The sequence below is a fragment of the Gloeophyllum trabeum genome, assembly GCF_000344685.1.
Source record: "Gloeophyllum trabeum ATCC 11539 unplaced genomic scaffold GLOTRscaffold_00022, whole genome shotgun sequence".
NCBI classification, from domain to species: Eukaryota; Fungi; Basidiomycota; class Agaricomycetes; order Gloeophyllales; family Gloeophyllaceae; genus Gloeophyllum; species Gloeophyllum trabeum.
Window position 1 is genome coordinate 127,599 of NW_006920431.1, and position 11,236 is coordinate 138,834.

Consider the following 11,236-nt stretch of genomic DNA (forward strand, 5'->3'; position numbering starts at 1 on the left):
CACGGGTGAAGTCGCTCGAGTTCAATCTCCGCTCGAATTCAGTTCGCGTCAGACACGTCCCGTCCTTGATATTTCTCTAAGTCCCACAAACGGATAGTGGGGACTTGTGTAGCACTCCTTACGCCGTAGTACTACATCTAATCAATATTATTAATACCTAAAATACTTCGAGGCCTCAAGTTATCCTGTAGTCCAAGGTACAGCCTTTATATGCAGCGCAAGGTATCATCTCTACCTGAGGTTATGAGCTAATGTCCAGTAAAGCCCAAAGAGGATGTCAACTCGGTATCAGGGCGGTCTTGCTCAGATGTCCCTCGCTAAGTCTCAAGAAGACGCCGCTCTGACCTTAGCGCTGACATCTCAAATGATGGCGCACACATCTCTGGGCAGAAATGCCGAAACAAGGTCACGTCGGGGTCTATCGGGCCTTCCGAAGCAAGGTCGACGCGAGACCTCGGCTGCGACCTCACGAGAACCTTACGACGCATTGGGCGTGTATGTGGTTCGACTCAATTCGAATCCCTAACGCACCTTGCATTGGTACTGTTCCTGATCAAAGACGTGGACCATCCCCGAGCCTTACGACACTCATCGAGACCTTCACAGTGTCCGGGACAGAGCTCTCCCGCAGATGCCGACTCGCTCGTGTGCCATGGTAGGCGGTGGTTCCGGGCCAATGTGAAGGACCGTGAATCTGATGTCCATGTCTCACTCCGATCTCGAGGAATCAATTTTACGGCAAGGTCTGATTTCGGATTTCATGTTCATCATAACCTTCTACCCTTGTTTCCTGGAACAGTGTACTTACACATCTGTAGGTTCGAAGGCGTCATGACGCAAGCCGGCGTATTATAAAGTACGGGTCCTCTTGACATCTGTCAAGTCATCCATCATAGTCTGTCTGATCCCGAGCAAGTAAGCAAGTCAGTCAAGCCTCGCTGTTCTGTTATTAGGCCCCCTCCTTCGATTTCACAGCCTCGCCTTCATGCGACTCATCCATTGCCCGAACCGAATATATACTGTGAAAGGCAGGTTTACACCACCGGTTCGTTTGCCCCCGCCTTACGCCGACGCCCATCTCCTTCCTCAGCTTTCGCCGCTCGCCTCTCACGTAGGGAAAGCCACCGAACGGTATGCAGTACATACTACAGACCCTTGAGCTTCTATACCCTATCCTTGTATGTGGTACATAGGGCCCGGCGGTCGATAAATAGGGCCCGGTCTGGACGTCCACGTCCTGCATCGCTATACGCTCCACCTCGGCGCTTGCGCGACATGGGGCCGGGGTGACAGCGGTGGTAATGGCAACCATGCTGTTGCAGGGCCGCGTTTCGCGCATACATACGAGCGGCTCAGAACCGAAGCACTGGCATCTGCTGGGCAACACCGTGTACCGGAGAGATCCGGCGTGCTGGTGGCACTGGAGAGTTCAGAGGCGAAGGGGCGCGGACTCGCCTCCCGATGCGATGTTCTCCGGATAATGACACCCACCGCGCTCATTATCCTGCGACCCTGTAGAGAACTCGAATGCACCCGAACTCTGGCAAGGAATAAAGGAACTTGAAAGTACCAACTCCTCGAGTGACGCGAAAGAGATCTTGCTAGAGATAGATGTGAACGGGGCCCGAGGATTCAGAAGAAAGAACCCCTCGCCCGCTGCCGCCCGTTGGCAGGTTTTTGGTATTCGGATTTTATGGCGCCGTTTCGGGCGGACTTCGCTCTGGGCAGCTGGCTGGGTTCATTACCGCCACACAAACGATCTCCGCGCGTGGATATGGATCTGATTCGCTACTTTATTCCCTTGTTCTGCGGGGCTTGCCGCGGCACCATCGATCGCGCTTCATTATGCAGCACCGAGCGTAAGTGCTCGCGTTCGCGGGTAGCGATGCGTATGGCAAGCCGCCCGCCCGTCCAGTGCCATCTGTCCGTTAACCAAGAGACTAGGTGTAGCGTGTGAGCGAGAGGGGGCGGTAATATACCGCGCATGCGCAGAACCTACGCTGGCGTGAGGCCCGAGGTCGAGGTTAGAGTAGCAGCGGGGGATGCCGAGCGCGAGCCTGCTTCTGAGATTGTCGATCTCGGGGAACGCCGAGACGCACCCCCACGTCCCATTCAGCCCGACGAGCAGCCCCCTCCGAATTTAAGAAATGTTATTTTCGCGCCTTGCCCACCTCCTACCTGCGCCCTCGTCGTCCCCGCCAGCCCTGCCCGTCGTCCCGCACAGCGGCGACAAGCTTGCGACGCCACGATGCCGTCGACGCGCACCCAGACTATGACGTCGTGAGTGCTTCAGATATATCTGCGCGCTGTGGCGGACAGAGTTCAGACGACCTACCCCGCACTGCGCTACTGGGATGCACGCATGAACCCCAGCGGCACCCTCCCAAACGTCTACGTACGTCCAGCCGTTCCCTCGCGAGTGGGAACGCGAAGCTGATCTGGTCTTGACCGCGTGCGTGTGTGTCTGTGGGCGGGTCACGTCAATGCCACTGTGCATTCCCGCCATCACGCTCCCTCGCCTCTCGCTATCACCGCTGATGTGCACTTGTTTCCCGCCATCGCCCGCTCTCGCCACTCCAGTTCGACATCACTATAGACTCCGCGCCTGCAGGCCGCATCGTCTTCAAGCTCTACGACGAGTACTGCCCCATCACCGCGCGCAACTTTCGCGAGCTCACCATCGGTGCACACGGGTATGGTTACCAGGGATCATCCATACACCGTATTATCCCGCAGGTGAGTGTCCCCTTCACTGTGGGCAACCATCCCCGTCCCACTCTCTCGCGCGAGAGAACGCATTTCTTGAATGTGCGTGAGCGGAGCATGAGAATGAACTAGAGAAGGAAACAACACTTGAGCATTGTCTGTGCCCCATAGACCTGTTGTATTCCTTCTAAGGTCATTCTGCATGCTCGAGACATGAGAATGTTCTCTTGGTCCAGATGTGCCTTTTGCAGTTCGCCGGCGGACATCGATCCCTGGCCCGCAGTGCTTGCACCGAGTCTCGTTTTGTACTCACACACATGCAGTTCATGATCCAGGGCGGGGACATCACGCGCAGAGACGGCACCGGCGGGCGGTCGATATACGGAGACTACTTTGCAGGTGCGGCCCCTCTCATCCACGCTCCACTCCTCCATACCGACAGAGTCTCCCTTACACACAACATCAACTTACACGCCATGCCGACCTCCCTCCTGATGAATGTCACCATATATACACACCCAACTTAAACACCGCCTCGAACGGCCCCGCTGACCGCCTGACCAGACGAGAACTTCTTCCTGCAGCACGACCGACCAGGCCTGCTATCTATGGCCAATCGCGGGCCCAACACCAACAGCTCCCAGGTACGCTTGGCTTCTTCTCCAAATTAGTTACTCATCGGGCGAGATGTCGTCTTGTCGACTTGCCCACCCGCTTCTTCCTCTTCTTCGCACGCGACCCCCCACCTGCATGTTCTTCCACCTGCTTACACGCTTCACCTCTTCGCATCTCACCTCCAACTTGCTCACACCCGTGTATGCGCCTGCAGTTCTTCATCACGACGACGCCCGCGCCGTGGTGCGACTACAAGCACGTCGTGTTCGGCGAGGTCGTCAAGGGCATGGACGTCGTGCGCAAGATCGAGGGCTACGCGTCGGACGACATCCTCTGGCGGCCCAAGGCGAGCATCGTTATCGGCGCGTGCGGCGTCGTGGCGGCGCAATAACGCCATGTCCGTGAACACTGGGAGCAAAGAGGGGAAGGAGGACCGCAGCGGGAGGGCCAGAGGTTGGGATGCATGGAACGAGAGAGGAGAGGAAATTGTTTGTCGCCTTTGGTTTTGGGACAAGGACTCGCTTGGTTGCTCAGTTATACCTTACCTGTGTACTCTGTAATGTGTATTGCATACGATGCAAGGACATCGATCGCCCAAGGCGCCCGAGCGAAAGCAGCGCGCCTACAGCAGTACCAACAGTGGAGCTACGGTTTTGTCCGAGCCTGCAGTGCTCGAGTCCACAACGTAGAGATCTCGAATCCCCGATTAGCTTGGACTCGAGGGAGTCGCAGATCAGCATCAGTGGTAAGACGCTTGCCCCGGTAATTCTAGCGATTGATGCGGACTGTACAGGTTTCGTGCTAATGCAACCCAGCGGGTCGTGCTTCGGTGCTAGCGCTAGCATGAGTGTGTCATCCCGCCTATGAAGCGGATTCAGTTCGACGTACCCAATCAATTTGCATGGATTATCTGCAGGGTCGCCGTTCCCTAGGACTCCGAGCGATCTCGTCGTCCGAAGGTGCATTTGTATCTCTTGGTGGTCTCCTCGCACAGGAGGCGGGGGCGTGAATGAGACATCAGAGTTGCCGAGAGGAGGAGCACAGAGCAGGTATGCACGTTGAAGAGGGCGCCGCGGCTGGAAAGCGCGTCTCGGGCCGTTTCCGCGGGATCGGGGCGATGCGACGCTGAGCCTGGCCAGCCGTAACTCGAGATATTCAAGCTGTAGACCACCACAGATCCGTCGGGAGGAGAGGGTGCGTCCAAGGTACTTTTTTATGGTTTTCCAACCTGAAGAGCTGAAGAGCATTAATATTCCTATCGTTGACAGTCGTAGCCTCGAGTCGCAGCTGCAGGTCCCGTGGACCATCCACCGCATTAATAGATGTGTCGAAAGCACCTATTCTATCAAGGCCGCGAGGGAAAATCGGAGAAACTTCCAGCTCCCTGTACCCTAGATGGTGCACAGGCAGCGGGGTATATTTCGTACGCATGTTACGGTGCCATACGTGGTCGAGCGGCTCCTGGAAAAGGTCGACTGGTCGACTCGATGGAGGAGGAAAGTCATCGCGAACGCTCATACGAAACTGCTGAGTCATCTCTGCTTAGTGCCGACACTATCGGCACTTTGCTCGCCACCTGCGAGTCGTCCGCCTCGACCTGTCGAGTGTCTCTCCTACCTCACCGTCTGATCCTCAGCCAGCATGTATATAATGATGCTGCCAAGAGTACGCGAAGAACGGGTCTCTCAAAAACATTTCCGGCGTCTAAATGACCTCGAACGAAGATACTGCACTTGGCCAGCTTCCTCCATCGAGTACACTGAATGACGAGGATATCGGCTCCTCTGCTCCCGCTCTCCCTCAACAAGAGAAGACGGTAGATGGTGCCTCGGGAAATGAAAAGGGCTCGACAAGACTGAGAGATGCCAGCGGAGGAGATTCGGACGAAGTGGTAGTGAACTGGGATGGCCCCGACGATCCACAAAATCCTCGAAAGTAAGTTTCCTTCCCCTTTCCATGAAGTCACCTCACCACCTTTGCTATCGTATGAAGCTGGGCGTACATGCGCAAATGGGGCGCAACCGTCACAGTTTCCGCCTTCTCCTTCATAACGCCCGTGTCCTCATCCATGGTCGCGCCAGCCGCAGCTACAATAGCAGAACAGTTCGGTATAAGGAGCACCGTCTTGCAAGCTATGAGTATATCCATTTTCGTGCTCGCGTACGGTGCGTTTCGCATATGCTCCTGGGTCTGAATACTGCTAATCTCCGTTCGCTCGTATAGCAATTGGCCCATTGTTTCTTGCCCCTATAAGTGAGATATACGGGCGCGCGAGGTTACTGCAGTTTGCGAATCTGTGGTACCTTGGTAAACACATCAATTGCTTCTTCGCTGCTAGGTACTGACCTGTGGACCTGTATAGCATGGAACCTAGGCTGTGGCTTCGCACAAAACACCGGGCAGCTCCTTGCCTTCCGGTTTCTGGCCGGTCTCGGGGGTAGCGCCGCGCTCACAGTAAGTACTCGTTTCTATCTTTTCACTGCCCCAAGGATATCCACCACACACCTTCAGGTCGGCGGAGGCGTACTGAGCGATGTGTGGCCGCCGGAACAACGAGGGAAGGCGATCGCCATGTATGCTGTGGCCCCTCTCTTGGGACCCATCATCGGACCCATCATGGGTGCGTGGATAACGCAACGGACGACTTGGCGGTGGGTTGTGAGTGACGTTCCCGCTCCTGTATCTGGACCCGAATGACGGTGTTTTGACCCAGTTCTGGGTGACATCCATGGCTGACCTAGTCATCCAAGGCATTGGACTCTTCTACCTACAAGAAAGTGAGTACGAGTATCTGCACGTCACTTTCCTCCTGACGCAGCGTGTCCAGCATACGCACCCGTTCTACTCCAGCGGAAAGCCAAGCATATCCGCGGGACCATGGACGCAGAGAAAGGCCCGCAGAGACCGGTGCGGACCGTGTTCGACACCGCAGATCGGCAGTGGCAGAAGATTTTCGCCAAGGCGCTCACGCGGCCCTTCCAGCTCTTCGCGTACGAGCCCATCATCCAGCTGCTCGGGGTTTACATGGCGATTATCTATGGGATTATGTACCGTGCGTCCAACCTCCTGTTTTATCTCTATTCATTTCGCTCACTTGGATCATTTCGACTGTTTGTGTGTTTAGTATTCTTAACAACGATTCCGTCTATCTTCCAGGGTATCTACAAAGAGGACGTCGGCATCGCCGGGCTGCACTACATTGCGCTCGGTCTGGGCCTCATGGTCTCCGTCCAGATATGCGCGCGATTAATGGACAAACTATTCGCGTACTATGTGAAGAAGAATAACGGGGTCGTGAAGCCCGAGTATCGGTTGCGTATGCGTCGTCCCCAGTTTGTTCAGGCATAGTTGACTCATCTCCTTACAGCACCCATGGTCCCTGGCACCATCGTTCTGCCCATAGGAATCTTCATCACTGGGTGGGGTGCCCGGCCAAGCGTGCACTGGATCGTACCGGACATAGTGCGCCACGTCTTGCTTTGTCTCCTTTCGGTACTGATGTATTCCAGGGCATCGCGCTTATAGGCTTTGGGCAGATGCTGAATGCACAGGCGATCACCACATACGTGATCGACGCGTTCTCCCTGCACGCAGCCTCTGCACTGGCGTCGGTGACGTTCCTGCGGTCAGTGGCTGCCTTTGGCTTCCCGCTGTTCGCGCCGGCAATGTACGAGGCTCTCGGGTTCGGGAAGGGCGACACCATCCTGGCATGCGTGCTCATTGTGATCGGGTGCCCGGCGTCAGTGCTTTGTTTTGCTCCGATATGGTGCGGTCTCCGTGTGCTGACTGTTCCTGCAGGCCCTGGTTGTTCTGGTATTATGGAGAGAGGATTAGGGGAGCCAGCCGCTATGCCAAAAAGGCGTGAGCTGGGTAGTAATTCCCCTTGCCCACGGGGACAGATCACTGGTACGAAGGACAGGAACTAACACGATATCCAGAATATGATAGTGCCCTTATTAATATCGTTCGATAGGCTCATAAGGCTATTCGTCTTGCATACCTTTTGTGTCGGAGTAGTACTTGTTCCGCTGGAAGATTTCCTCGTAGTTGTACAGAGCTCTTCGACTCTCCAGTTCTGCTATGCATCTATCGAGAAGCTGAAGCTCGCTAACACCGTGTCTGGATGAGAATGGAAAGATATGATGCTCGAAGTTTCGCAGTTCCCTCAGTAGTGTTTCAATTTATCGATCAGCGTTGGATCCCATGTTAAATCCCAGGCTATTCTCGAACCCAGATCGACTTGCTGCGAGTCCTACGGCTGGGGTTAATGTGATTTCAAGTACAAAGGTTGGTGCCGTGCGTCCAGCTCCCGGTTACTACAAGCTTTCCATCAGCTTATACGTCGCCGCTTACATCTATCTGCGTTATCCAGAAAACCGATGTCACGAATCGTTGAGCTGCCGCCCGAGCTACTCGATCAAATCGCCTGTTTCATCGACGCTCGGGAGGACATCATATCTTTCGCTCTAGCATGCAACTACTTCTTTACGACTCTTTCCCAAACTCATCTCCAATATCGCGACATCCGGGGTCCACTTTGCTTAGTGCCGCTCTGGAAACGACTCGCCGAAGACGTGCGTAGTGCGTCCCTCGTACGCTCCCTGACTATCCTCCCCGAGGACTCCTGGGATTTGCAATCGGTCGTGAGAGACAGTCTGCCGCTAGACTTCCGACTTCCAACAGAATACCGCGAATATGATCCTGGACCGGACAGCAGGAGATACGATTCGGTTCCCGTGAATGCCGCATTGAAGCTCATGGTGAATTTGCGTCGGTTTCGATGGTTCCGTGTTCCTCCCCCTGTCTGTGAGGAGGGGAATGACCTTTGGCGAACGCTCGGTGGTCTTGGAACGGTCAGAGACTTGCACGTGTTGGATCTGCATGATCTCGATTTACCCGACTGGCCCACTGTTGTTTCTTCGCCTTCAGTAAGTACAGCTATTTGTCGATGCTAGGATCCCACTTCTTATCAGTGACGTTTGCAGTTCTTGTCTTTGAGCGGCCTTTCATCTTTGGATCTTCGCACCGATGCTTTAGACTATTCCCATGATGAGCCGGACCTGACACCGCTCCTCAGGATGCTTGTCAATAATTGCCCCAATCTCGTTGTAGGTCTTGGTTGCTTTTCACACCTTCCATGAGTACTTATGCACTATGTATTGCTCCTTCTATCACCTTTCCTGTCCTCCAGAGCCTCCGTATACACCTGCAGCTATTTTCCCACGACGAGACCGCCAGTGCGCACGTTCTAGTTCAGGACGGCCAATGGTCCAACTTGGCCCGACTATACTTGGAAGGGCTCAATTGCCAGCCGTCCGACCTATCCAGCTTCCTATGCCGTCACCCCACTCTGGAGGAGCTGCGCCTCCCGTGTATGATGCCGGGTTACAGGTGGGCGCAACTTGCTCTTCCCCCGGGTAATCTTCAGAATCTTTGTACGCTGGGATGTCACGGACCAACAGCCGCTGCTCTACTTGATGATCCTACAGTAGCGCCTCGCCTGGGAACACTGCACGATATAGACCTGAATGACACGGTGTGCCTAAGTGATTACTTTCATTGGGACTTCGAATGGGAGGAAGAGCATGACATCAATACGGAGGACCTTGTACAGTCCCCGTGGAAGAGGCAGCTGCTGCAAGGTATCAGCTCACACCCAACGATCACATCTGTCGGACTAGCGAACGTATCTCATCCTTCGCAACTCCTGGAGCTGGCTGGTGTTGCTCCGCAGCTCACGCAATTGTCCTTAGATCTGGACATTTCAATTGACCCTCAATCGGAGGTCAGTCATATTCCGTGATTCACCCACACAAAGCTAAAATTTATATAGCGCCAGGAGCAAGATTGGCTCCGGGCACTATCCCACTTCCATCACCTGGAGCATATCATATGGTATGGATATCTGCAGATGGGGGATTACGGAGAGAGATACCGATGCTTCCAAGACGAGCAGGGCACGAAGATACGCAGGCTACTTGAAGTGTGCCCTACCTTGAGAGAAATCGGGGACCCCTGGCGTAAAGCGGTGGTAATCCACCGTGCGGGTGGGGTGCTCACGTGGGTCAAGAGACACCAAAAAGACAGTGGTGACCCTGTGATTCGCAAAACTGACGAGGTGTATACCGTGTTCAACGTCTGAGGGTAAAGAGTTGGGTTCTGGCACTGGTAGGATGACACGTTCCTCGCGTGCTTGTTTGTTGTGTGTGTGCCCTTCGCCGCAGCACCACGAACACCAGAGACGCATGTGGACGGTTTTTGGCATTGTTAACCGGCACTCGAGGAAGAACTTCGCTTTGCTGCGGCTCTCCTAGCTCCTCGCTTATGAGCTATTTATGGTGATCATCTACGGAACGGTGTACCATGCATTCGACCTCCCATTGTTTCTCTCGATCTGGCTGACTTGGACAATCAAGTCCGTATATCTTAGTCTTTTCTCCAACGATCCCGTCGATTCCCCGGGTATTTATAAATCAGACGGCTGCCTACATTGCGTTCTGCCTCGGTCTCCGGTTCTTTACGCAGATATTAATGTGATCAAAGTATTCATCAGTGCTCTGCTATTCGCCTGCATGATATGTTCAACAAAAGCATCAGACTCGCGCGATATTCCTGAAGGTAAGCTCGGATGGATCTTCTCTCCCTGAGATCCCAAAGAGGACCGATGTATACCATCGTCGCCGGTAGGGCCGTGAAGATGAAGACCCCTTACCCATATAGAACCTTGCGTAGAGATAAGGAGGATATCTACGTCGTCTTGTCACTTGGAAGGTTAAAAGGCTGCGGGGATTGCCATTGCTTCAAGTTTGGCTTACAACGAATGTCTTGCGTCGTTTGGTAGAATTTCCCCCTTGCACCCTGGTACGGTCTAATAGTAAGAGCGGCCATAGAGCCGTTGGCAAACCTTGAGTCCCGGACTCGGTCGAGTCCAAGGCCTACCCATATGGAACGGACGGTAGGCCGGCCTACCGTCCGTCGCGGGAAATACTTCCTTTTCGGCCCTTCTGACTATCTGGCAGGGGGTTTACGCACCTCCCAGTCAACATTGAAACACCCGCCGGGACCCCCCTCCCCCCCTGCGGCCGCCTGCGGGCGCTTGTGTGCGGACGGCCTGCAACCCGCGACGGCGGGGGCTGGAATCGCTCCCCTCTCTCTGCTCTTTGTTGCAGCACCCTATTTCCACCCTTGTGAGCCTCTTTGCTTAGGCACCGCAGCCGCCAGACTGTCCCATTCAGCCTCCACCGATCTCCCTCGCCGGCACGGACATCGACGGTGGGGGCTGAAAGGGGTCAAATCTCTCCCCCGTTGCATGCGTCCCCCCTTCTGAAGCTCCCTGAGTCTATCTCGGTAGGCACCCAACCCGCCAAACCCCATCGCTCGTGCTCCAGCGTGCTCCACCTGGGGCTCAGTGGGTCACACAGGCTTGGAATTCACCGACAGACTCTGCATGTCTTGGACACACCCAAGGGCACCTCTGAAGTGAGGTGTGATCAGCCACCGCACCTTTCCCATGCCACAGTTGAGTTTCTACAGAATTACTATTATTCTGAGATAAACATCAGGAGGGATCGGACAGCTGGTGCTTAGCCAGTACTCAGTCCGCTGGTGTCAGGGATGATTCTACACCCTCATTCAAGTGTGTAGAGCCATATTGTAAGGCCACCAGAGAGGCCAGCATGACCTGCTGGTTTTGCAGTTCAAGCGCCATCTGCACAAGTGCAGTATATATTGCCACCGCTTGATCTCGGTCAATTCTGAAGCGATTCAAGTCAGGTTCAGTTGTTCATGAGCTGCCAACATGTATTTATATGCTACGAAGCTGCCCGGACATCTGTCTGTGGCTCCCGAGCTGGGAACGGCTTCCCATCCTTGCTTTAACACATCTCAAGATGCAGTGTGCATTGGATTAAGACAG

At 54.6% G+C, this 11,236-nt stretch overlaps 4 protein-coding genes across 4 annotated transcripts; all 4 read left to right on the plus strand.

The window, feature by feature from the left end:
* Positions 1-2,362: 2,362 nt before the first annotated feature.
* Positions 2,363-3,712, plus strand: GLOTRDRAFT_118371 (cyclophilin 1; the record flags this gene model as incomplete). The annotated part of the gene is made up of 5 exons (XM_007873012.1): positions 2,363-2,395; positions 2,581-2,736; positions 3,030-3,105; positions 3,271-3,350; positions 3,536-3,712. The coding sequence occupies 5 exons, from the start codon at positions 2,363-2,365 to the stop codon at positions 3,710-3,712; spliced, it is 522 nt and encodes a 173-aa protein (XP_007871203.1).
* On the plus strand, positions 3,713-3,977 carry GLOTRDRAFT_112727 (uncharacterized protein; the record flags this gene model as incomplete). The annotated part of the gene is made up of 1 exon (XM_007873013.1): positions 3,713-3,977. A coding segment is annotated over exon 1 (195 nt), but the record flags the coding sequence as incomplete, so codon positions are not given.
* Positions 3,978-5,212: 1,235 nt separating this feature from the next.
* GLOTRDRAFT_67004 (MFS polyamine transporter) lies at positions 5,213-7,333 on the plus strand. Its single transcript, XM_007873014.1, has 11 exons — positions 5,213-5,256; positions 5,314-5,486; positions 5,545-5,628; positions 5,684-5,775; positions 5,833-5,979; positions 6,035-6,098; positions 6,149-6,373; positions 6,446-6,637; positions 6,689-6,783; positions 6,831-7,060; positions 7,120-7,333. The coding sequence occupies exons 2-11, from the start codon at positions 5,324-5,326 to the stop codon at positions 7,184-7,186; spliced, it is 1,359 nt and encodes a 452-aa protein (XP_007871205.1). The 5' UTR covers positions 5,213-5,256; positions 5,314-5,323; the 3' UTR covers positions 7,187-7,333.
* Positions 7,334-7,700: 367 nt separating this feature from the next.
* GLOTRDRAFT_134038 (uncharacterized protein) lies at positions 7,701-9,463 on the plus strand (the record flags this gene model as incomplete). Its single annotated transcript, XM_007873015.1, has 5 exons — positions 7,701-8,249; positions 8,307-8,429; positions 8,513-8,756; positions 8,811-9,106; positions 9,155-9,463. 5 exons carry the CDS (start codon positions 7,701-7,703, stop codon positions 9,461-9,463), a joined length of 1,521 nt encoding a protein of 506 aa, XP_007871206.1.
* Between the last annotated feature and the right edge of the window lie 1,773 nt (positions 9,464-11,236).